General features: G+C 36.7%; 1 protein-coding gene across 9 annotated transcripts in view; it reads left to right on the forward strand.

Moving 5' to 3' along the window:
- The window catches only part of LOC117605853 (endoglucanase E-4), a 60058-nt gene that overhangs the window by 26223 nt on the left and 6615 nt on the right, over positions 1–27220 (forward strand). For 8 of the 9 annotated variants that reach the window (XM_034327626.2, XM_034327618.2, XM_034327620.2 and 5 more), the window contains 3 exons: positions 4922–5200; positions 19081–19421; positions 25222–25471. In XM_034327626.2, coding sequence (XP_034183517.2) covers positions 4922–5200; positions 19081–19421; positions 25222–25471 — 870 coding nt within the window. The remainder of the gene's footprint in view (positions 1–4921; positions 5201–19080; positions 19422–25221; positions 25472–27220) is intronic. The other variant, XM_034327628.2, reaches the window with a different exon arrangement.

Consider the following 27220-nt stretch of genomic DNA (forward strand, 5'->3'; position numbering starts at 1 on the left):
AGGATGTGTTGCCTACACCAGAGGTTTTAAAAATAAAAATTCTGGAAGAAAGTGAGGCTCGTAGGCAAAATTCCTCTGGTGGTGGGACTGAAGCAATGGCAGTTTGGCGGAATAAAAAGCTGACACCAAAGGTTGTGCCTGCAAGTAAAGAAGATAACCGTAATAATAATAATAATAATACAAGCACCCCAAATGGAAAATGGCAGGTAAAATGTTTCAAGTGTCGTAAATTAGGGCATAAAGTTCCAGAGTGTCCACGACGTAATGCACCTAGTGCGAAAACAGCACAAGTAGAAGATGTTTTTCTGACTACCCATGGCATGGACAGTATTGCCTTCAATACACAGTCCATGGAGAGGTGTAATCGTTGGTGCCTTGACAGTGGAAGCACATCTCACATATGTCGAGATGCGAATAGTTTTTCAGATTTGAACAGAGTGGAGTCTGGAGAGCTGAAGCTGGCTAGTCGATCTTCGACCAGTATTGAAGCCAAGGAAACAGTACAGTTGGTAATAAATGATGGCACTCGAAATAAGGCGATTGAATTACGTGAAACTTTGCTGGTTCCTGACTTAAGAATGAACTTATTGTTAGTGTCGGTGGCTCGGATTACTGATCAGGGATATGAAGTTACATTTCATAAAAATGGTGCAAGAGTGAAGAACTCTGAAGGTCAAATCAAGGTTGTCGCTGATCGTATTGGTGACTTGTACTATATAAGAGAAGAAGACAAGCAGATTTGTGCAATTTCGTCAAGTCGTAGCGAAGAGACTTTGACATTGTGGCACGAGCGTCTAGGGCACGTCAATTACCGGGATCTGCTTCAGATGATTAAGAACAAGCAGGTCCTTGATGTCAATTTGAAAGGAAGCGAAAGTCTCCCTTTCTGTGAGGTTTGTGCGAAGAGTAAAATGACCTCTTTACCTTTTACGAGACGTAGTAGCAGAGCCAATAAACGATTGGAGATCGTACATGCGGATCTGTGTGGGCCAATGAGGACGGAGTCCAAGGGAAGAGCTCGATTTTGTGTTACCTTCATTGATGATTTCTCGAGATGGTGCGAGGTATATTTTATAAAAAATAAAAGCGATGTTCTTTCTGTTTTTAAGCAGTATAGGGCCTATGCCGAGAAGCAGACAGGCGAGAAAATAAAGCACCTGCAGACGGATAACGGCAAGGAGTTTTGTAGTGCAGAGTTTGACGAGTTTCTTAAAAGTCATGGAATTCGGCGTCGACTTACGGTCCCTTACACTCCGCAGCAAAACGGCATAGCGGAACGAAAGAACAGAACCTTGGTCCGAGATGGCAAGGTGTTTAATGATGCAAGGGGGTCTTCAGCCGTCGTTTTGGGCAGAGGCGGTTCATACCGCGAATTACCTGAGGAATCGATGCGCATCGAAACCAATCGACGGGAAGACACCATTCCAGATGTGAACTGGAAAGCTACCAAGTCTGCAGCATCTAAGGGTAATTGGTACGAAAGCCTACATTCTTGATAAGGCCCCGTCGAAGGGTAAATTTGACACCCGAGCCAAGGTGGGTGTTTTAGTCGGGTATTCGGAAGTGACAAAGGGCTATCGTTTTTGGGTCCCTTCTGACTGTAAGATAGTTTTGTCCAGGGACGTGCGATTTTTGCCAGAAGCCAAGAATGTCCCGGTCGGATCGAACGAGGAAGCAATTGAGAGTAGTTCTGATGGGCATCCTGAGGAGGTCGAATTTTATTTTTCTAGGTCTGTCCCTTCTCTGAATAATGAGCAAGCAGATGATGCACCGGTCGACGTCTACCCAACCGGGAGAAACTGTGCGGAGGAGGCCTGGAAGGCCTCGTTTAATTCGCACAGGACTTCGTGGAAGGCCGAGGAAACTATATTGTTCGACGAGCGTCCCAGATGATGGAATAAACTCCGCTAATGCATCCGAAACGCCTATGGAGAATGAGCGAGTCCAAATGTTGGACCCTGATGTACCGAACGAGAAAGGCGCATTGAATGACAACGAGGTATTCTACGATGCGAATGCTGCAGAGGAAGTAGCCTTCATGTCTGAGGTTAATTTTGAAGAGGCCATGACTGGACCAAACTCTGAACAATGGAAGGAGGCAGTGGTGCAGGAGATGAGGGCTATGCTCGAAAAGAATACATGGGAGCTGGTGGACCGCCCGAAAAACCGTGGCGTGGTTGGCAGCCGAGTTGTTCTCACGAAGAAGTTCGGAATCGACGGAGGTTTGCATCGTCGAAAGGCACGTTTGGTTGCGAAGGGATTTTCGTAAAAATCGGGTATAGATTTTATACAAACATTTGCACCTGTGGCTCGTTTGGAGTCTTTGAGGTTGTTGATGGCCCTGGCGGCGAGGTATAAGATGGCCGTGCATCAATTGGACATTGTAACTGCATATTTAAATGGCCATTTGGATGAAGAAATTTTCATGGAGACGCCGGTGTTCCTCAAAGAGGCACTTGAAGAAATCTTAAAACGTGAAGGAAAAGGGACAGAGATTGGTGCTAAGGCTGATCGAATGTTACGAGTACTGCAGAGGGGAGATAAAGTGTGTCTCCTTAAACGAGCCCTATATGGACTGAAGCAGGCTGGCCGTCAATGGAATAAACGACTGGACGAGGTCCTGCGGAATTTGGGTCTGATGCCATCTCACGCGGATCCTTGCTTATATTTCCGGCGGGAGAAAGAAGCTTGCATCATGGTCCTAGTCTATGTGGACGATATTTTGATTGCGTCCCCGCATCTGCTATGGACTCAAAATTTGAAGGACGGCTTAATGCGAGAGTTCGAAGTAAAGGATCTGGGTCGAGCCAGATATTGTCTGGGAATTGAAGTAGACCAGACCTCTGACGGTATTTTGTTGTCACAGCGGCGTTACATCCAGAATCTTCTGGAACGTTTTGGCATGAGTGGAGCAAATCCAGTTGCTACGCCTGGCATGGCTGGTTCGAGTCTTTCCAAACAGACTGGAATCAAGGATCAAGAGGCGAACTCGCGACCGTATCGCGAACTTATTGGGGCCTTGATGTACTTAGCGATGGCTACGAGGCCTGATATAGCCTTTATCGTTAGCTTCTTGGGACAATTTAATAATTGTCATAAAGAGGAACATTGGGGAGCTGCGAAGAGAGTCCTTCGCTACCTTCAGGGCACGCTTGATTATGTCTTGACTTTCAAGCAGACAGAAGGTGGTGTGGTTGGATATGCGGATGCGGATTGGGGAAACAGTGAGTCTGATCGTAGATCGTACACTGGATATACATTTCTCCTGAGTGGAGCAGCGGTCTCCTGGAAGGCTCAGAAGCAGCGCACTGTGGCGCTCTCTTCAACAGAGGCCGAGTACATGGCCCTTGCCGAGGCGGCCAAGGAGGCAAAGTATTTGCGTTCGCTGCTGTTGGAGCTTGGATTCGGAGAGCTTGCTGCCGTTGTACTCTATTGCCATAATCGCGGAGCCAGGAGTTTGTCGGAGAATCCGGTTTTCCACTCGAGGACGAAGCATATTGATGTTCGTCGTCACTTCGTCCGTGACGCGGTTAAAGAACAATTGTTTAAGTTATCGAACATTCCGACAGATAAAATGTTGGCTGACGTTTTTACAAAGTCATTGCCAAGGGTTAAGCACTACTATTGTATTGAAGCTTTGGGAATGCGTCCGCGCTAGCCTTTTTGGTGTGTGTGTGTTTTTTTTTGGTTTTTGTTTTCTTTTTGGGGCATTTCTTTTCTTTTAATGTATGTCCGCTTAGATTGAGGGTGTTGTGATTAACTATTATCTTTCAATCCTTCGCGGGGTTTGTAGATGGCGTGTTACTGCGCATGCGTTGCGATTGTTCTCTTTGTATCTGCGATTTTCTCCTTTTTCTTGACTAACTGTCTACGGGTGTTCCCCTGAGCACATGTACGCTTTGATAATAAAAGTACTTCTTGTATTCACTGATCCTAATTTATACGCAAACCGCGCTCACAGTTCTCTTACACGATACAGAGATTACTCTAATTGTCTATTCCGGTTGCGTGGGACACTCTGTATATATCAATATATTCGGAAAACTCTCCTCTATTGTTTAAGACCAATGTGAATATTCTAGCGTTTTTACTTTTCGCGTAGTAGACCATTTTCCCCCCAAAACACATATTTTTACAAAAACTCGTGTTTTTCGAAAACTGAAGGTGATAGTGGAGGGTGTTTCGGATTTCGGATTCGTGTTCAGGACGAGTAGCTCTACAATCATCACCCAATGGCTATTGGAAAACAAAATTCGTGTTGGACAGTGATTATTATTTACACACAATCTTTTTTTTAATTGGTCAACTACTGGTGCTTTTACCTTATTTAAAAAATAAAATTATTAAAAATATCGGCAATTAACAATACGTTAACTTTCATGGGGGTTATCGATGATCAGCATTACAAATTTAATAAAATGGAATAACTAGAAAAAGAACAAAGAAAATTGTAATATTCGAATTATACCAGTTACAGAAAATTCCCTACAAATGTTTAAATTACAATAAATGCAACTTGAAAATTGTGCAAATTATACAGCTAAAATTCAGAAATTTGAACACCCCGTATTGATAATTGGAATATTGAAAAATTTGGGAATTGTAAATAAAAAATTGTATATTTGATATTTTGTAAGTTACAAACTGAATATTGAAAAATTTGAAAATTGCAAGTTGAATGATTGAAAATTGAAAATTTGAAAAGTACAAACTGAATGTTTAAAAATACTAAAATTAAAATTTGAAAAACTACGATTTCAAAGTTTGAAATTTATAACCTAAAAACAAATGAAATATTAATCAAAAGTTAAAAAGGAGGTTGATAATATAACTTGAATAGAATGATTTTTTATTGCACTTCATAAAGAATTAAATTAATATATAGAATATGTAGCAGAATTAATGTTGTAAATATCTTTAGCCGGTGATTTCGTAAAGTTTGGCTTCACAATGGCTTCAACGACGACCCTTTTGGCATGGGGTGCGGTCAGCTGGCCAGAAGCTTACAACGCAGCCGGTCAACTTGATGAACTTCGCAAAGCCATCAAATGGGCCACTGATTACTTCATCAAGTGCCATGTCAGCGAATACGTCTTCTACGGTCAAGTTGGTGATTTCTCTTTGGATCACACCTTCTGGGGAAGACCTGAGGAACTAAACACCACCAGACCTGCTTACAAAATTGATCCTGAACATCCTGGTACGATTATTTCATTACTCAAATTCAAACACATAAAACAAAGATTATTGTTAATTAATCTTTGAATTACTACCTTCGTTGCAAGAAAATTCTTCATGTTTACTTAATAAACTATTTAATTCAATATGTTATTAATGTAAATAAAATAGTCATTATGTATTATAGAATTTTATTTGCAATAAGGTATTTTTTATCATAGCTGTTCCTATTTCTTTTTAAATATAATTTTTAAGTGTCGAATTGATAAAATTATAATATTTCTATAGATATTCTCATATTATTTTGAATTATTGTATTTAAAAAAACAAAAAACATTCTTACAGGATAATGTATCATTCATAATATACGTATAGAAAGAAATATTATCGATTATATCGACAATTGTATTCAAACATTTATTTCTTATTTCTTGTTTCATCCATATAATTATATTAAATTTAAGATGTCAATCAAAAGATGAAATAATGACAAAAATTCTATATACTAATAAAATTAGACTAACAATGCGAAATGGCAAGTAAAGCATTAATCCTTGGACAGCATGGTCTGGGTCAATCAAGACTAAAACTTACAACATATAAACAAGGATATTAACCTCAAATTGAACGTATAATTTTTGAACGAAAAAGTTTTATATATTTGAAGAATAAGTTTCGAAAGGACAATGTCAAATTTATAAAATAAAAAAATATGAAATACAAAATTAAATTAAAATTGGGGCTCTCTCCGTGGTCCGCCGTTCGAGGGTTAATTATATTATAATGTCAGTATATTAATGGCAATTTATATATTCTCCCCCAACTATAATAACATCATCTCTCGTTTCGACCTCGATCAACTGGTTCGGATGGGATCCCCATTCTTGATTGGCGGCAATTGGAAAGCCAAACACTCTCTTTGGAACAATTATGTCGATAACGCTAACGATAAAACCGTTTTTAACCACATGATCAGATCCGACTATAGAATGATCCATCTCGACGCGTTCACCACGATTTCCACTTATTGTAGATCTTCGGTCGTTGATTTTTTCATCTCCAACTGCCCTCAGAGCTTTTCTTGCACAACCCTGGATCAGCTAAATTCTGACCATGCTCCGGTTGTCCTTTCTGTTTCTGGTTCAACACGGCCTGCTGGTCTCGACAGGGCCACGGATTGGAAACTCTACAATCAGCTAATCTCGAATTTCAAAATTCAATCCAAATATTGTTCCACTGACGATATTGACAAGTCCATCAAAACCTTGACCTCATTCCTTCACGCGTGCCATCGTCGGGCCACCACTCGTGTCGATAATTCCATCTCCAAACATAACTACCTGATAAATGACTCCGAACTTTAGTTACTCATAGCAGCCAGGAGGCGTTTGAGGAAATTGGCTCAAAGGATTGGCAGCTACACGCTTCATGATAGAATCCATGATCTATTCGCAGCTATTAGGAAACGTATTTCCGTTCTCCGTCACACCAATTGGATTAATAAACTATCTTCTTTCAAAAAACCTGATCCAACCTTTTGGAGCACATATCGCGCAATATCCTCTACAGGCGACTCGAAAAGACTTCCACCACTTGCTCATAATTCTTGCACCGCTTGCTCTGACTACGAAAAAGCGGAGGTGCTTGCTAGCAATTTCATTAACGTTCATAACAGTGCATCTTCTCTAAACTCGCCATATTCACCGTCAATTGAGAATTTTATTTCCAACCTACACAATAACAACAACTCAATTCTTGAAGATAACACGCCTATAACTGGTCTGGATCTTTCTCCTTGTCGTATCTTCAACCACATTCGCCGCTTAAAAAATCGTAAAGCTCCTGGTCCAGACAGAATCTCAGCTCCTATGTTGAAAAACGCCTTATTCAAGATCTCCATTCAGCTTTATTATCTATTCCGTAGCTCCGTTAAACTAGCCTACTTTCCTGAGGCTTGGAAAATCGTAAAGGTTATTCCCATTCTCAAACCTGGGAAACCAAAAAACATCCCTGCCAGTTACAGGCCTATCAGCCTTTTATCAATTCCCGGTAAGCTGTTCGAAAAAGTCATCTTCTCTGCTATATCTTCACACCTCTCATCGAACAAAATTATCAGTGACCAACAATTCGGATTCTGTCAATAGCATTCGACACTGCAACAAGTTGCTCGAATTTCCCAATTCATTTCCAAAGAGTTAAACATTCGTCGCGCGGTGGGGATGGCCTTGCTTAACCTTGTCAAGGCCTTCGATATCGTTTAGCACGACGTGCTTCTCTTCAAACTGGATGGCATCAACCTACACCCAATACTCATTCTGCTGCGTCACTCTTACCCCAATAATCGCCAACTATTTGTACAAATTCTGGGCTCGCAATCCCCTTTCTTTAAAATTTGTGCTGGAGTGCCACAGGGCTCCATTTTGGCTCCTCTCTTGTTCAGTATCTACATAAATGATATCCCTCAGTGCCTCGATTGTATCCTAGCTCTTTATGCCGACGATACGGCTATTCTGACCTCTTCCGTCAGACTCTCTCACTTGATTTTTAAAATACAGCGGTATCTGGACATCATTCTTGAGTATTTCGCTGACTGGAAGCTAAAAATTAACCCGGACAAGTCAGAGGCCGTACTATTCACCCAACGCAGGAGGGATTTTCCCATTGTGGACAACTTCAAAATTTCCGTCAACAATCTTGTAATTCCATGGTCCCCTACTGCACGCTATCTGCGCATTGTACTCCACCATAGTTTCCGTTAGTTCTGCGCCGCTCAAGGCTGTATCAAGAAGGCCTTGGCTGCATACCGCACGCTCCATAGACACCTCAATAACGCTCCTCCGTTACACGTCTCCATCCGTCTCAGCATGTATAAAATATGCATCCGACCGATCCTGACTTATGGTTCTCAAATTTTGTGGCCAATCTGCCCCAAATATTGTAAAACTACTATTCAGAGAGTCCAGAACAAAATTCTAAAGGCTGTTCTGAATAAACCTCAACGATTTCCTACAACTTTACTCCATAACATCGCAAAAGTATCTTTAATCAAAGACTACGTAGCTCATCTTCGGTCAAATTACTTCACCAATGACCATTCAAATCCTCTTGTTCAATTTATTACATCAGAGGAAAATGTGCCTTTTCGCTCTGCATACCCTTTTCCCACCCTATGACTCTGTCTTTTCACTTCCTGCTCGTCTTGAGCGTTTCCTCTTTCCTTGACATCTAGTATAGCTACATCCCTTGGCTTTTGCCCTGTATGTGCACTGGTGCCGCCAGTGCTCCCTCTACCTATTTCCTAATTTTCCTTCCCTCATTACTTTATTAGCAGGTTTTTTGAAAATTTTCCTGCTCCCACTCAAATCATCCAACAATTACATTCATGTCGGTAACGCGAAGATAATTTTCTTTTATTGGTTGGTAAGCGGGCATCTGCTCGCAGGAACAACTTATATGGGAGTCCTGGAGGTTAGGGCACAACCCTCCCTGTCTCCCGACCACATTACGAAAAATAAAAAAAAAAGTATATTGATGGCAATTTAAAGTAGCCATAGTGCTTTTCTAATTGTAAGTGTAATTAAATGTTAAGAGATAAAATGGTATGTCGCTATTAATATCAGCAAAACATATAGCAGTAATATGGACTAATTCAAGCCGAGTATCCACTTGTATCAAACGCCCGTATCGTATCACCGTTCCGAACCCTTTTGAAGAGACAGGCGTTGCTTCGTTACATGCCACGGCGTGCTGCGGCTCAGACAACATTTCTTTGTTTCTTGATAGAAATGGTTCGGCAACAGGACTGGGCCACTACAGGCGAGGAGTTTCGTTTTGCTGCGTGCTGTTCCAAAGGAACGGAGGCAACGGACCCATCCGAAAAAGTCGATTCTTTGCCGTTGCATCGAAGGAGAGGTTCATGCGTTTGCACTTGACATAGCGTTTCGTGCTGTCACTTGGGTTTCAAGTTCAATAAATTAACATTTCAATTTATTTGAAACCTTGCGGTATTATTGGATTCATTTCAAAATTGATGAAATTATTTATGAATTTAATCTAATTTAATTTAGACAAATTTTATCGTCTAAATATATTTAAAGAGATCAATTATCTTCGGTGCTGCGCTGTACATAAAAGAGCAATGTTAATAATCACCTGCGTGATTATTGAAAAAGGACAATGTTAATTTTCCAGAGATTTTTCCGTTGCCGAGTATCGAAAGTTCTATTGGTCTGTGATACGGAGGTGAAGGAACGGGCCGATCAGAAAATTGTCGGTTTCTTGCCGTTCAAAGGATAGGTTCGGAGACCACTTGAAGCGTAAAAACAACATACCCAGGCGAAGGCCCAAATAGCTATGTCAAGTGGAAACATCACACTTGAGGCATGGAATAATATGATCTGGGATCGGATATATCAGTGAGATAATACTAATGTAATGACTGAACTTTGTTATTTTTCATTTTTTTCTTATAAAACTTTTACCAAAATATTTGTGACGTTTTTCTGATTAAAATGATACCAAACAGGATATGTTTTGGACAATTTTTACTTATAATAGTGTTTGCTATTTCTGAACTGTATCTTCTAAACAAAAAAAAGAACCAAAAATAAAAAAGTACAATTATTGGTAATTTCTATGCGCGCGAATACGCATTTGTTGTTCGTTTTTAACATTTGTAATTTTTTAAAACTTCAGAATATTAAGATCATATTATTTTCAAAAACATTCTATTTGACGGCACCAGAGAGATTATTTTTATTACATCTGCAAGTTAAAAGAGGAATTTTAGGAATCGCTTTATAACTTAGGGAAATAAAATAGGGAAAAAATATAACATATAATAAGTTATCTCTAAGTTATAAACCGATTCCCAAAATTCCTCTTTTAACTTGCAGATGTGATAAAAGTTGTATAGTATTAATTGTAAGCGACAGACTCCTACAATAAAGAAACAGCACGCAGCAAACCGAAACTCCTCGCCTATAGGAGTTTCTTTCAAGAAACGAAGAAATATTGTCCGAGCAGTAGCACGCTGTGGCATGCAACGAGGCAACGTCTGCCTCTTCAGAAGGGTTCGGAACGGTGATACGATACGGGCGTTTGATACAAGTGGACCCACAAAAAGTACATTACATGTAAAAAGAAGGTAACGCCAAGTAGTTTAGGCACTATATGGTTCATATTTTGTGAATTTTCTAAAAAAGTAACGGATATGATGCAAAACCAGCCAAATATTGAGTTATATATATTTTTCAAAATATTTATACTTGGCGTTTGACTGCCTCGTTGCGATTCAACAAAATTTATTGTACGTTATTCCAAACCTGTGAATACATTATCGACTTTATATAGCATTAAACAACTATTTATAGTAATTAACTTTATACTAGGCCGCCATCCGCTTCGTGGTTGACATACTGGAGCGAAGCGATTGATTTGCACTAAATGTAACTTTAACAGAGTTGAGACACAATATAGCAATTAAAATTAGTGTTTAACAAAACAAAATAAAACAAAACAACCCGAGTTTTAATTTACGGAACACGAATTCAATGCTCGCGCAATAGCGTAATTCCGATTTCTCTCTTTTCGTCCTTATATGAAAAGATTTTGATCTAAATAAGGGTTCATTCGAAAGAGGAAGGTTCAATGCAGGGCGGACTGGTCACCGTTTGAGTCACAAAACTCTTTTAGTGACCTAAAGAGTATTTGGAATCTGCGGATGTATTTTGTCGATTTTTACTCTACTTTAGACACTCATATTATTAGATATCAACACAATCTCGGGTAATTATTTAGAAGTTGGTCCTCCTCACCGATTTTCGTGACCTTGAAATATGTTGTCAAGGTCATCATTCTGAACAACTTTTCCCTATATATGTTACCGCCGCTCGGCCTTAGTTTCCGAGATATTCGTAAAAAACTGCAGTTATACACTGTATTCCGGGAAAAATGGAAACTGAATAGTGATTGAAAGAGCGATTGAAGTGGTTCTAGGTTAGGGTTAGAGTTAGGGTTAGGTTAGGTTTAGGTTAGGTTTATGTTTAGAGCGTACATGGCGTGATATGAGAGCTAATATTCCTCGTTATGGAACTCGTACGTCTCATTACGTGGGATATATAGCTGAGTTTTTATTCCGACGTCAACATGATGTTAATGAGCGTATAATGGCATTTTTCGATATAATGGGCGAAATGTTTCCGATTTCTGACAAAACACAAAATGAATAATAGGTATACAATATATAAAAAGTGAAAGAAAGAGTAATTATAACGTGAAAAAATCAAAAACAAAACCCTAACCCTAACCCTAACCTCAAACCACTTCGATCACTCTTTCAATCACCATTCAGTCTCCATTTTTCCCGGAATACAGTGTACTCGTAATCTAAGATTTAACTAAAGATTTTTGCAAATATCTCAGAAACTAAGGCCGAGCGGCGGTAACATGTATAGGAAAAAGTTGTCCAGAATGATAACCTTGACAACATATTTCAAGGTCACGAAAATCGGTGAGGAGGACCAACTTCTAAATAATTACCCAATCTCGTTCGAGCATGACCAGACTGCCCTGCATTGGACCTTCCTCTTTCGAACGAACCCTCATCCAGCTCCAAATCTTCTCATATAAGAACGAAAAGTGTATTCCCGTAAACCCCTTTATAGGCCCATTTTTGCCGGTAATGTCACCTCGCTGCATTACCTGTGTCTACCCCCTTAAAATGGGTATCGGTTTCTGTGATCATTCCTCGAGAACACCACCGATCTCTGATTTTATTCTATATAAACACTCATAGTGACCACTGTGATCAGCTTGCAAAGAATGGTCAAAATTGATAATCCAGTTTTTGAGTTAAAAAGTCACAAAAAATGCCTATGAGTCGTTTAATAGAGGAGCTTTGCTCCAATAAAGCCGATAGTGTATTCACAGATTTGGAATAACGTACAACAAATTTTGTTGAATCGCAACGAGACAGCCAAACGCCAGGTTGAAAAATATATATAACTCAATATTTGGCTGGTTTTGCACGATATCCGTTACTTTTTTAGAAAATTCACAAAATATCTACCATATAGTGCCTAAACTACTTGGCGTTACCTTTTTTTTACATGTAATGTACTTTTTGTGGGATATCACGACGTTTTCAGGGCCACACTGAAATGCATTGTGTATTAGTGCAAAGAGGTGCTCCGCTCATAATGCCTAAACTACTTGGCGTTACCTTTTTTACATGTAATGTATTATTTTATTGAATGTAAGTAATGCAATTAAATCGAGAAAATAGAAGAAAAAGTAAAAGAAATAATGAAAAGAATAAAAAAAGATAAGAAGGAAATAATAAGTAAGAAAAAAAAATAGAATAAAAGAAGTAGAAAATAATTAAAATGAATATAATGTGAAACAGTTACATACAAAGCTATGAAAAATAGGAAAAGGAACCAATCGCTACAGAAATGTTCAGATGGATGTTCATAAACGAACTGCTACTGTGCACTGGATAACATATGCGCATCAGTGAAAGGGTATAGCCGGATAAGATGGTCAAAAGTGCCCCCAAACCAAATTCGACTTGCAATGGCTCATTCGATAGCTTATCAAAAAAAACCAGTCTGTGCCAAGTTTCAACCCTGTATGTTATCTGGGAGGGTAGTTACGGGTAAAAATGTAATTGCGAGGTTTTTGGCCAATTTCTCCTATTTAATGACATTCGAAAATTCTGAAAAAAATCAGAGACATTTCTGTTTGCGAGGTACATATTACAGAATTTTTTCAGATTTTTAAATTGAAAACTGAAGCCGTGAAAAATCAAAAACGTCAAAAAATCCTGAAAAATGGCGATTTTGTATTGAAGGAGATGAGGTCCTACGATCATATTTTTTTTATAAGTGTATATTATTGATACTATCATCCTCAATTTTTTTCAGATTTTTTGGAGAGGTGCGCCATAGTTAAAAAAATTAAAAACCGATTTTTTCGCTGTTTTTTGCGTGTTAGAGTTACTTATTCGACGAATTTTCGTCTGTTATTTATCACATACATGGTATATACACTGTTCAATGTTTTTACATGCAGTGGAATAGAATAGGAATTAAACTAAATAAACATAATTGGTAAAAGTACGTTACGTCCGGTATATTTCAAAAGATTAAAGGTATCTTCAACGGTATCGGTGGTCCAGTGGTAAAGCGTCTGACTGCTAAACCGCTGCAAACTTCTTTTCGTAGGTTCGAGTCCACTCAGACTCAATCTTTTTTTTTTGGAAATACATTTTTTCAAACTTCTACCTATATGATAATCATTAATATACTTGTGTACAAATGTTTCAATAATATTTTTTAAATATTTTTATCTGTAATATACATAAATACCATTTTGAAGTACTTTCTATTCTACCGTTTCTCTTGTCATGTATTTTGTCAGTTACAGTATTATTTAATATTTTTCATTATCTTTAACAATTCTGAATATGTAGTTTGAAAAAACTGGATAAGTTTGAAATAATGTATTTCCAAAAAAAAAAAAAGAATTGAGTTTGAGTGGACTCGAACCTACGAAAAGAAGTTTGCAGCGGTTTAGCAGTCAGACGCTTTACCACTGGACCACCGGTACCGTTGAAAATACCTTTAATCTTTTGAAATATAACGGACGTAACGTACTTTTACCAATTATGTTTATTTAGTTTAATTCCTATTCTATTCCACTGCATGTAAAAACAGTGAACAGTGTATATACCATGTATGTGATAAATAACAGACGAAAATTCGTCGAATAAGTAACTCTAACACGCAAAAAACAGCGAAAAAATCGGTTTTTAATTTTTTTAACTATGGCGCACCTCTCCAAAAAATCTGAAAAAAATTGAGGATGATAGTATCAATAATATACACTTATAAAAAAAATATGATCGTAGGACCTCATCTCCTTCAATACAAAATCGCCATTTTTCAGGATTTTTTGACGTTTTTGATTTTTCACGGCTTCAGTTTTCAATTTAAAAATCTGAAAAAATTCTGTAATATGTACCTCGCAAACAGAAATGTCTCTGATTTTTTTCAGAATTTTCGAATGTCATTAAATAGGAGAAATTGGCCAAAAACCTCGCAATTACATTTTTACCCGTAACTACCCTCCCAGATAACATACAGGGTTGAAACTTGGCACAGACTGGTTTTTCTTGATCACTTATCGAATGGTTCATAGCAAGTCGAATTTGGTTTGGGGGCACTTTTGACCATCTTATCCGGCTATACCCTTTATGGCAACAGGACAGTGTCGTTCATTGGCATAAAGAAACAAAGTATAGTGATGCTCGGCTAAAGGGTCTAGCCGTATAAGCATAGTGAATCGACCCCAGTAACAATTTCGGTTGATATTTATATCACATAATGCTTTTTGTCTAAACAACAATTGTGTGCAATTTCAACCCCCTACCCCCTCTGATAAGGGAGATATGAGGGTAAAACCCAAAACCTTTACCATTTTTTTTCTCAGAAACTATTTAAGATATTTGATCACATTAAAGTGCAAATAGTAGGTATTCATTAGCTGTATATCATATTTTTTTTTCAAAATTTTTATTCGATGATTAAGGGTTGAAAATTAATAAATAAATCTTTGAAAATGATTTTTATAAACAATCCCTTGGATGACACCCACCGAAAAAATTCAGAATAATCCTTTACTATTTAACTATTATCTGTAAAAATTTCAAAAGTGTCGGATTGGTACATCATAGTTAAAAAAAAATAAAACCAATGCAACGCCCTTTCATAAGGCAAAGCCGGCCTGAACGTTAGAGGCGCTCAACCTAACCGACCTACAGGGGAATACGTAGCGCCGACCCGCCACGTTTCTCGTACCAGAAACAGCTCTCAGAAAAGTATGAGCTCTTCTTTCCCTAAACTGTGTGTTAGTTAACAGTCATTTATTTAAATAATATATTAACAATTTAAATTTTTTAATTAAGTGGGAGCCCTAAATCACAGATTTATATCATGTCTTGAACAATGGCACTGTGTTAGATGCCATTAGTTGTCCTTTTAATAGTCAAAGAAGGTATCACAGGTATAACTGCAATATCATTCTATTCAACGCTGTAAAGAACATAGACTTCTATAACTATTTCCGTCTTTACCTTTTCACGTACGTATTACTTTTAATTAAATTGTAGCTGGTACCTGTGAATAGTTGTAACTAAGATTTTCCTCGTTTTAAGTATATGGTCGCCCTGAAAAGAGTTAATTATATTATAGCGTACCAGTACTACCTGGAAATGGCTGCAATTAAGGTGACCTTCGTTTTAAGTATATGGGTGTCCAGAAAAGAGTTAAGCGCGTTTTATGGTACAAATGGTGTATTTTCCAATGCGGTTTATATGCCCTGATACTTTTTTACGCAATCACGGAGCCTAAATTGGCGTGTAAATAGACGCATCATAAAGGGTAAAGCGTACGATCCTGAGTCCATGATTTTAGTGTCCACTGTCTTGTTCCCTCTTGTTGCCGAATATAGAGGAGTCGTTAATTGGATAGAATTTCCAAACTTTAAAATCTCGCGGTAAAAACGTTATCTTGCGGAATTATTGGACGAACATGACGCGTTAAATGTACAATATTTACAACAAAACAATAACATTATAAAAATGAAAGTTCGGTCGCGACATATAAACGGTAAAACTTACAATTGTTACATAGAATACAAATCAAACGTAAATAGTTACGCGGGTATAAACCAATATGCATGCGATTGTCCGAATGGTAACAGAACGGTAGGTTGTTGCTCCCACGTCGTCGCGATCATTTATTATTTATCCCATGCGCGTTATAAATCCAGAATAGTTAAACCGTCCGAAATTTTAACTCACTTATTTGACAAAACTAACATTATTCCAGTTATTGATGAAAATAGCGACGAAGATTAAAATTTATTTACAAGCGTGTTTTTTTAAAAAAAGTTTTTGAGTTTTCTGTTTCAAATCATATACTTCAACCTGACAATACATAACACAATCAGCTCTTTTTAGGGCTTAATAATCAGCCCTTTTCAGGGCTCCCACATACTTAAAACGAGGAACACCTTAGTTGCATTTATATAAGGGTGCCATTTGTAACGTACAACATAATCAGCTCTTTTTAGGGCTCCCACATACTTAAAACGAGAAACACCGTGAAAACACGGACGTTAAAAATTAGGACCAGAAAACTTAATTAAAAAATTTAAATTGTTAATATAATATTTAAATAAATGACTGTTAATTAACACACAGTTTAGGGAAAGAAGAGCTCATACTTTTCTGAGAGCTGTTTCTGGTACGAGAAACGTGGCGGGTCGGCGCTACGTATTCCCCTGTAGGTCGGTTAGGTTGAGCGCCTCTAACGTTCAGGCTGGCTTTGCCTTATGAAAGGGCGTTGCATTGGTTTTATTTTTTTTTAACTATGATGTACCAATCCGACACTCTTGAAATTTTTACAGATAATAGTTAAATAGTAAAGGATTATTCTTAATTTTTTCGGTGGGTGTCATCCAAAGGATTGTTGATAAAAATCATTTTCAAAGATTTATTTATTAATTTTCAACCCTTAATCATCGAATAAAAATTTTGAAAAAAAAATATGATATACAACTAATGAATACCTACTATTTGCACTTTAATGTGATCAAATATCTTAAATAGTTTCCGAGAAAAAAAATGGTAAAGGTTTTGGGTTTTACCCTCATATCTCCCTTATCAGAGGGGGTAGGGGGTTGAAATTTCACACAATTGTTGTTTAGGCAAAAAGCATTATGTGATATCAATATCAACCGAAATTGTTACTGGGGCCGATTCACTATGCTTATACGGCTAGACCCTTTGACCGTAAGAAAATAGATGTAATAACGAGAGGAAGTGAGATAGACGGTATAGTTATACGTCGAGTAACGACGGTCGAGCTACGGGACTTCAAAGGGAGTAAAACAAATGAGCATCCAGTAAAGAAAATTTCATTTGTAATAATTTTCATCTAACCTCAATGAAAATTGCACCAACAGGTTGTTCGGAATTTTCCAATTAAAATGAGTCCAAACACGACATAAATCGGTTTAATCTTACTTTAATTGGCTATTAATGGTTGATGGTAATTTTACACTATGTATGTAATTTCGCAGCAATACTCCTAAAGTTATAGCAAGCAATGAAAAGAGGTCGTGGTTACAGAAAGTATTTTACATGTGTAATAGTAAGATGATCTTGCGTTATGATACGTGTGTAAAGGAAATAGACGGACTGTTCATTATTTCCATAAGGTATGATCAGAGTTGGGTATTGTTTGAAATAATCTTGTGATAATTTGTGGTGTAAATTAACATTTACATTATTTAGAGCAAAATAAATTGTTACCGCTCTTCTGTTCCCATGAAATAAAGAAGATTACTTATAAAGTTTATAATTTCGAAGTAAGTGAAGAAAATATTTTATTCAAAATAATTTGAAAAAGTGTTGTCATTTCTGTCGCAGTTTTGATGATCACCCAGTATCGTTAAACGCATATGCAGATGCATAGGCGACCAATTACTACCGTTTTGAATTTTGTACGCGGCGCCTTGACGCGGCTGATGCCGCGCACCGTCGATGTTGAACCAACGCGAATATCAGTAACGGCGCATGTGCGTAACGTAACCCACAGCGCTAATAGCGCCTCTAGCAGCAAAAATGTGTAATCCACGCTGACGTAGGCATGACGTAGATGTTAATGAAACTGATCGAAATTTATCGATGAAAAACAATTAATATCTCATAAATAAATGCACCGATTGAGGTGTTATTGGGCTCAAAAAAAGAGAAAGACAAGCCGAAGCAAATTGTGTTATTAGAATGAAGTTTAGTTGCGTACTTTTTCTGCAACAGCAAATTATTTTTTGCATAACGCTCAAAACGCTCTGCTTCGGGATAATATATGTACTCATTGTCAGTAGAGTCTCGCTGTCGCCGGCGGACCAGCCTTCGGCCTAAACTACTTGGCGTGAAGACTCTACCGAGTCTCCTGATACTCGGCTTGACATTTCTACCATTTTAAACAATTCATTAATAAACAATAGGAAACATTTTATTCGTTATTTTAGATGTCATAAACGAAGTTAAATAAACAAAACTGATGCCTAAAGAAATTTAATATCAAAATTGTTCAAGAGTAAACTATATAATCTGTTGTCTCATTAGTTTTATTATTTTGAAAAGTGACTAAATATACTATTTGCAAATTTCACAATTTATTTTGTTGCTATTATCTGTATTATGTTATTGCTTCATATGCATACATTTCTACAGACCATTTGTTATACCGTAACCCTAGAAAGACCAAAGAGAGGCCTCATCAATGCCATGAAATAGCAAATATTGAAAATATAGTATTTTTATCAAAAATAAATTTCCAAAAAATTATTCATTCTCACTTATGCCTTTAAGATTTGAACTGAAAAGTGATTTACTACAACCATTCTTTAAAAAAGGAAACATTAGGAATAAATTGTTACCAGCGTTGGATCAAGAGGAGGTCTAAAGGAGTTTACAGCCTCGGACCCCATTTTCCAAGGGCCCCCGGCTAAGTCTTCCATTTACTGTGTCAAAAAATAATGCATGAAATTTTGTTTACTGTTACCCTTAATCTTTATGATTACATATTATTCAATTTAGTTTCAAATACATTTCAATTTTTAAACCAAGTTTACCAATCAAAAGGACCCTTGAAAGTTTGATAGGTCTCGATCCCAGAAATCCTAATCCAGGTCTACTATAAAATCCACATCAGCTTGGTTAACGCAGCATATTTCAAATAAAATTTCTTAAAATTATTAATTTCTGCTTGAACGACTCTGGTATATTTTAGGCCAAAAAATAAACCTCTATTTTATTCTTTTTCGTAGGTTCTGATCTGGCAGGCGAAACAGCAGCAGCTCTTGCGGCTTCCAGCATAGTTTTTCGCAACCAGGATCTCGAATACAGTGCCAAATGCTTAAAGCATGCCAAAGAATTATATAAATTCGCCAACAGATATCGTGGATTATACCATGAAGCAATTCGTGGAGCAGCCCAGTATTACGAGAGTACAGATTACGGTGACGAATTGGCTTGGGCAGCTGCGTGGCTCTTCAAAGCAACTAATGAAACGATTTACCTTGAAGATGCTAAACATCATTATCAACATTTCAACCTTAAAAACAGGCCAAATGAATTCTTTTATAATAAAAAAGACGCTGGTGTGCAGGTAATACTCTGCAGATTAAAATAGTAGGAATGGGTTGTGTTAACGGAAAATTATTATTACACTTATATTTAAAATATTTTTCTTTTTTTTTCCTTTTATATTTTAAAAATGATGCGCAAAAATGTGGAGTTGCTGGTTTTGTTAATTTTCATTTATGGTCTTAAATGGCAATTCGATACAAATCGGTACTGAATAAAATATTATTTAAAATAGTAAATAGTTCATTTTACTTCACAATTGTACAGATATTTTAATTGTAGCGTTCAAATATTATTACTAGCAGTGTGCGGATACATGAAATTTTGAGATTGGATTGACGATGAGTCGGGAAAAATCGGGCGGGATCGAGAGTTTATTGAAAGAGAATAATCTGAAGTATCTATATTGGGTCCCGAAAGTATCCTACTACATAAATCTTATTTAGAGCCTGAAATTTTCTGAACATGTACGAACGTAGGTATCAAATCATTAATAGTAGGATTCTTTCTGGACCCGATAGATACTCGCCCGATTTCCCCCGAGTTTTCCCGACCTGACCCGAGGTTCAGGTTCCCATCACTTTCGGACCCTGCACAATGCTAATTATTGCTGAATATAATAATACAAACTTTATCTATTTCATGGAGAAATTAATAGACAATATTGCTTATAGGATAATAATATTGCCGAATTACAATTAAAAATAAATTTATGCTGACATACATTATGATTTCTTCAGTTATAATACCACTTCGTTTTTCAGTTTACTGACATTGTTAAAAAAATATTTGAAATACATATTTAAAATATTAAATGCTATAAAGTTTGAATACAATAATATTGTAAACAGATGATGAAACTTTAGCAAATAAAATAATTTTAATAATCTTGTCAAAATTTCGCTTCCTATTTAGAATATTATTTTATTTAAACTTTGTAGTGTCTAACATTTTAAACACTTTGGTTTTCTAAATTTTACCCAGCTCAGATACAAATGATGCATGTCATTATTCTGGTCTTGGTTCCCTTTATGAATTCTGATTACACTTTTGATAACAATTTCCAATAACAATATTTCCAAATTCAAAAATATTATAAAATAATTTTTAACAAAAAACAAATCCGACTTCGAAATGCACTAAAAAGTGTCAAATAATTTCTATTTCATTTATACCAATATTCCATAGCTATTAATAATATCTACTTAATCGTTAAATAGGATACCAAATACATTTCAAAGTTTTCGGAGGCGGCGCAAAATTAAAAACTTTTCCTCTACTAAGAAGATCCTAACTCGGACGTCGGCAACCTATGATAAATCACCCATTTGATAATTTCAAGTAAATAATATTCAACGGGAATCAACAAACCCATTGCGAATTAACTATACTGCAGTTCACGAGTGACCGCACTTAACACGTGCAGCTAGTGACCTACTGTGGTCTAGGGAGATTTTTAATAGTGCGTGATTCCCCTTTACAGCTTGCTTCTTACTTTGCGTTCACATCATTTTTTTCTTGCGACAAATAATAGGAATTTCATTGTATCGTGAAACTTTACAATATCATCACCGATTATCAATTATCGTATGTCATATATTTCTGCCCGCCATTTATATGGTCGCAAAGTATAATAAGAAGCAAGCTGTAGAGGGGAATAACACACGTTATTAAAAATCTCTCTAGACCTAGTGAGCGGCGCGAGTTAAGTATGGTCTCTTGTGAACTGCAGTATAGTGCATGTACATCAGGAGGGCTGCTAATTTCTCATAAAATCGTTACAATTACAAATGTTTTCAGCCGGACCTATAATTTTTCTCTTACGACTTATTAATTACCAAGTTTGCCATACCGTAATCAAATCGTTATTGGCAGCATCGTTTGTTCGGGTATTTTTAATTTTGCGCCGCCTCCGAAAACTTTGAAATGTATTTGGTATCCTATTTAACGATTAAGTAGATATTATTAATAGCTATGGAATATTGCTATAAATGAAATAGAAATTATTTGACACTTTTTAGTGCATTTCGAAGTCGGATTTGTTTTTTGTTAAAAATTATTTTATTTCACACTTTTTAGTGGAACCTGTAGTATTTTTAGGATAGTGTAAGGTGATTTTAGGTTTCTGTTACTTAGCTAATAACCATAAACCTAAAAAATATTGACCAAATTTAAATGGTTAATAAACAACAAATTCCATAAATTTTTGCAAGTGGGGTCATCGCGGATATACAGAGTGTCACGCGACTACCTCTACAGCCGAAGAGGGATAATTGCTAAGGTGATTCTAAACAACTTTTTCCTTTTCCAAAATGTTGGTTAAGGCTTGTTTTTCTAGTTATTAACAAAAAACACCGACCAATCCGAGCGCGTACAGCGCGCGGGCTCAGGGACTGCAATGTCGGCTATGAAAACCGGGCCTGACGTAGGTCGCAAACGAACGGCTCGGCACCCCGTTGGCATAGCACAATAAAATAATTGGACGGGTAGAACATTTTTAGTCGTTGTTTAAAATGAATACGGAACCTAATCTCTTGTCGCCTATCATAATGTAAAAAAGGAAATTCTAAGGATTCTAAACAACAAATAAAAATGATTGAAATGGAATAGTTAATAAACGTTTGAATTGGAAGCCACGTTAATGATGAAAAATTTGAAAACAATATAAATGAAACTTTCGCATTCGTTCGTAAATTAACCTACTACGCTGAAAGCAGATAATTGTCACTGGGAATCGAGGAAACACGTTCGGTAGAACAGCAATTTTCATGATCGGGCCAGTGAACTCCCCTCATTTATTGCACTTAGGTGTGAATGATAGGCGAGGTGTTTGCTCATCGAATGTCCAGAATCGACACAGTGATCTAGTGGGAATTATTTGCTTTCAGTGTAGCAAGTTAATTTAGAAACGAATGGGTAAGTTTCATTTAAATTGTTTTCAAATTTTGCATCATTAGTGTAGCCTTTAATTCAAACGTTTATTAATTATACCACTTCAAACATTTTTATTTGTTGTTTAAAATCCTTAGAATTTCCTTTTTTACATTATGACAGACAATAAGAGATTAGGTTCCATATTCATTCTAAACAGCGACTAAAAATGTTCTACCAGTTCAGTTTTTTTATTGTGCTATGCCAACGGGGTGCCAAGCCGTTCGTTCGCGATCAACGTCAAGCCCGGTTTTCGTACCCGACACTGCAGTCCCTGGGACTGCGTTCTATCCGCGCTCGGATTGGTCGGTGTTTTTTGTTATTAACTCGCAAACCAAGCCTTAACCAACAATTTGGCAAAGGAAAAAGTTGTTTAGAATCCCCTTAGCAATCATCCCTCTACGGCTGTCGAGGTAGTCGCCGGACACCCTGTAATTCCTACCAAATATGAAAGGTTTCATCGCGAACGATACATTCCTTGCAGAGTAACATGAAGGCGTAGATTTTTTGCTATAATAGTAGTTATTAACAAATTCAATAAATTTTTGCAATTGAGATCATCGCGGATATACCTTTTACTAAATGCGAAAGTTTTCATCACAATCGATACATTCCCTGCAGCATAAACGCCAGAAGACATAAATGAAGTATTACGTTTTTTGCGATATAAGTCGTTAGGAATGAAAAAATACAAACATTTGTTTGCGAGACCAATCGGGAAATATACTCTACAAGATGCAAAATTTTTTATTCAATTGGTCCATCCGTATCGCGGTAATCGGCGAAAAATATAAGTCAAGAATTACGTTTTTTGCAAAAAAATCGTTAACAATGAAAAAAGGCAAAATGTTTTTTTAACGGGACCAATCGGGAGACATACTCCACAAGATGCAAAATGTTTCGTTCCGATTGGTCCATCCATCTTGGAGTAATCGGCGAACATACATTTAGAAGAAATAGTCGTTAGGAATGAAAAAATGCAAAACATTTTTTTTACTGGACCAATGAGGAGTTACACTCTACAGGACGCAAAAAGTTTCGTTCCGCTTGGTTCATCCGTCTCTGAGTAATCGGCGAACGTACGTCGCACGTTTTTTTGCAATAAAAAGCGTTCGGAATGAAAAAATGCAAAATGTTTTTTTAACGGGACCAATCGGGAGACGTACTCTACCAGATGCAAAAGGTTTCGTTCCGATTGGTCCATCCGTCTCGGCGTAATCGGTGAATATACATAAAAAAAAAAAAAAAAAAAAAAAAATACATACACATCGAATTGAGTATTCTCCTCCTTTTCGAAGTCGGATAAAAAATATTAAGCATTCTGTTCAATTTATTCCAAGTTAACTAGAAAAGCCTATCATAAAGATTATTTAAATTAGAAGAATAACGACCACCGTGTATATTATAAAAATGGCAACTCCATGACGCAAATTAATTCGGTTTTAGATTCTGAACGTTTGTAAACAAAAATTAGGATTCAACGAACGTAGGCTTTTGACATAAAGACTATTCTTCGATAAAAATAAAAAATAATATTTATTTTACATATAAACATACTTGGCGCTTGGTGTAATAAGAAGTGCCATTGTGGTGTTTGTGAAAAAATGAACGAAATCCTATATTGAGTTTGTAAATAACTGTATATTCTATATAAAAAATAACAATTTAAAATTCTATCCAGAAGTGATATATGCTAATGCATATTAGCATACGTTATTTTTGAAAAGACTACAAATAGCACGAGCTTTAATTTTCTACCTTTGTGTTAAAAAAGAAATTTGAAACAACAGAAACTTCTGTGTCAAAAATTATTTGAACATTAATTTTGTAACATATTTTCAACTGCTAATATCTCAACTTTATAAATACCTATACAGTAAAAGCTGGATATATGCAACAAACATTGGGACCCAGACGTTGCATATATCCAGTCGAGGTGTCTAATCTCGGGTTACACGCGACGAGCAGCCAAGCGTGAACGTAGATAAGGACAGATAGTGGTGGAAAGAGAGAGGTCCGATGATCAAAGGAAAGAGCAGAAACGTATCGGTGTGACTAATGCTAATTCTACTATAAAACTTTTTTATTTTTGACTTTTTTTTACTGAAACTTTTACTAACGCATTGGTGAAATTTTTCGGATTAAAATGAATCCAAACACGATATAGTTTGAATTATAATTACATGCTAAAATTGATGTTAAAAGTCGGCGAAAAGCAAAGGAGGATTGGAAATGAAAACCGGTTGCGGTGTCGGCTCGGGTTTCAAACGTTGCATATATCCAGCCGAGGTGTCGATTTTGGGCATTTAATGTTGCATATATCCAGCCGAAGTGTCGATTCTGGGCATTTAAACGTTGCATATATCCAGTCTTGGTGTCGATTCTGCGTCCGTACAAATCGTTTGTACCGTGCCGCGATACCTATTCTACGTTCGTACACAACACGCGACGTGTTGCATGTTGCATGTTGCGTGTTTGATGTATCTTTAATGTACGGCCTGCCTTATACATATGTACAGTTTTATTATTATTTTAATAAATAAATATATTTCAAATCATATCGTGTTTGGTACCATTTTAATCAGAAAAATCTCACAAATGTGTTAGTAAAAGTTTCATTAAGAAAAAGTTAAAAATAAAAAAGTTTTATCGTTCAATTAGTATTAGTCACACCGATTACGGTCGGATCATATTACACGGTTTCCTCGCCGAGCGGCTCGGTTCGGCTTAGGGGGATCCCCCCAAGTGGAGGGGATAGCGATGTTGCATATATCCAGCCAAACTTTTGTTGCATATATCCAGCTTTTACTGTATTGGTACTTCTTGCACCAAGCCATCGATTTATATCCGTTAAACATGAATGAAAATTGAAATATATGCTGGTTTTGCAGGTTTTATTGGCGCAACTGACAAGAGAGCCAAAGTATCAGAAGGCGGCACGTGCTTTTTGTGATTTCTCGGTGCACCAGCAAAAACGGACATCAAAGGGATTGCTGTATATCGATAAATTTGGCACCCTGTGCCATGCAGCAAATGTCGCGTTCGTTTGTCTGGAAGCAGCCGATTCACCTGATATTGGGAATTTTCAGGAATATCGCGACTTTGCCGAGCAACAAATTTATTATATGCTCGGTGGAGGAGGTAAGTAGCATTTGATACAACAATGTGAAAATTCTGATACGAGGTAAATTCAATTGAATATTCTATGGTGAATCAAGACAAGAAATACAGTCAAAGAAAACTATAAGTAATCAATTATTACGATACGTTTGCTATAATGATACATTTTCAGGTACATACGTATATTAGTAGCGTAATCATAATTACTGAAAAAGAAAGGGAAGGGGGACAAAAATTTATTTCTTATGCCTTATTAGTACTGTAAAAATATTAAGTTTAATTGTCCTTCCGCGTTTATCACTAGGCAAAATAGGCTCCACTGCAAAGAGTTCGCATAGAACTATTTGTCATTACTAGACTGTGAATTCCTTTTTCTAGAAATATGTTAAAAAGTATTATTTTACAATGTAAATTTTATACATTTAGGCTTCAACTTCTAAATTTAATTTAAAAATATCGGTCCCGAGTTTCATTTGTATATCTAGCGCTCGAAAAGCTCTAAGACCCGACACTGCTATAAATTGAAAGTATATTACGAATTATATGAGACTTATTGTTTTTTGACATTTTATAACATTTGTACAAATTAAGTTTTTCACTTTGTTATCATCAGTTATTAAAATGAATAGATACTTTTTTTTAAATATTCACAAATATTATAAATCTATGATACTCAAATAAAAAGTACCACCCTCTGGTGTCGATAATCTTTCTAATATATCGTTAAGGGCACCATTTTAGTCGATGGTTATTGTTTACTAAAAAGTTGTACATAAAAGTATTAACGTCGGTATCAACGGTAATGAGAACAATGTTGTATACGGATCTCACTGTTCCATGCCAAATCGATCACTTTTTGACGTCACCATCGGTGATTTTGTTCTAAATGAAATATATTGTAGTCCATATGAAATTAGGGCAATTTAAGTCATCGCTTTGTTTTTTTTTTCATTTAGAGTTTAGAGTCGCATCAACATCAAAAATTACTAGCGATTGTCTATTAAGTTAAGCGCTCATTATGGATTACTAATTAAGAGGAAAGGAGAAAAGGAGTTGTTACAGTCTATTGAAAATTTCGATGGTCTTGCAGAATGTGATCAGTGTATTCTAGTAGGATGTTGAAGTGATTGCTTCGGTGAGGTCGTCATTAATATTTAGTCTTCTTCGTACTTCGTTGTATTTCCTGCCATCTAGAATAATATGGTTGATAGCTGTAGGTTCGTTACATATCTCGCATAGCACAGGCGGGTTGTTATTAGAAATGTAAGAATGTAAGAGTTTGATGTGTCCGGTCTTGATTCGAGTTACTGCGGTTTATTGTCTCCTATTGAAACTGGAATTAATTGTAAGATCGTAGAAGTTGTTGGTTGACCTATGGAGTACGCCTGCTCTGTAATTTTTCCATGCCCGATTTCACGATTGTTCCCATAATAACTTTAGGTGTTTATTGTATAGAGGTTGGCTATATGGTTACCCCCACGTATGTCCATTTGGGTGGAGGCCCACACTATAGTCATTGTTTTTCCGTATTTAGCTAATTTGTCGTATAATTCTTGGATTTCTATGTGGATTTCCATGGACTGCTTCAGGTTTTGGGTCTTTAGGACGGTGAAGAGAGAGTCAGAAAAAATGATGAATTCAGAGTGAAGGGATTTATCAATTAATTCAAGAGCTGAGAGAAGCTCGTAAGTTTCGGCTGCGCGGATGCTATTGAAAAGGTTCATTCCGTGTTTAATTGTTTTCCCTTGCGTACAGACGACGCGCGACGGT

This window comes from Osmia lignaria, chromosome 2 (assembly GCF_051020975.1).
Source record: "Osmia lignaria lignaria isolate PbOS001 chromosome 2, iyOsmLign1, whole genome shotgun sequence".
NCBI classification, from domain to species: domain Eukaryota; kingdom Metazoa; phylum Arthropoda; class Insecta; order Hymenoptera; family Megachilidae; genus Osmia; species Osmia lignaria.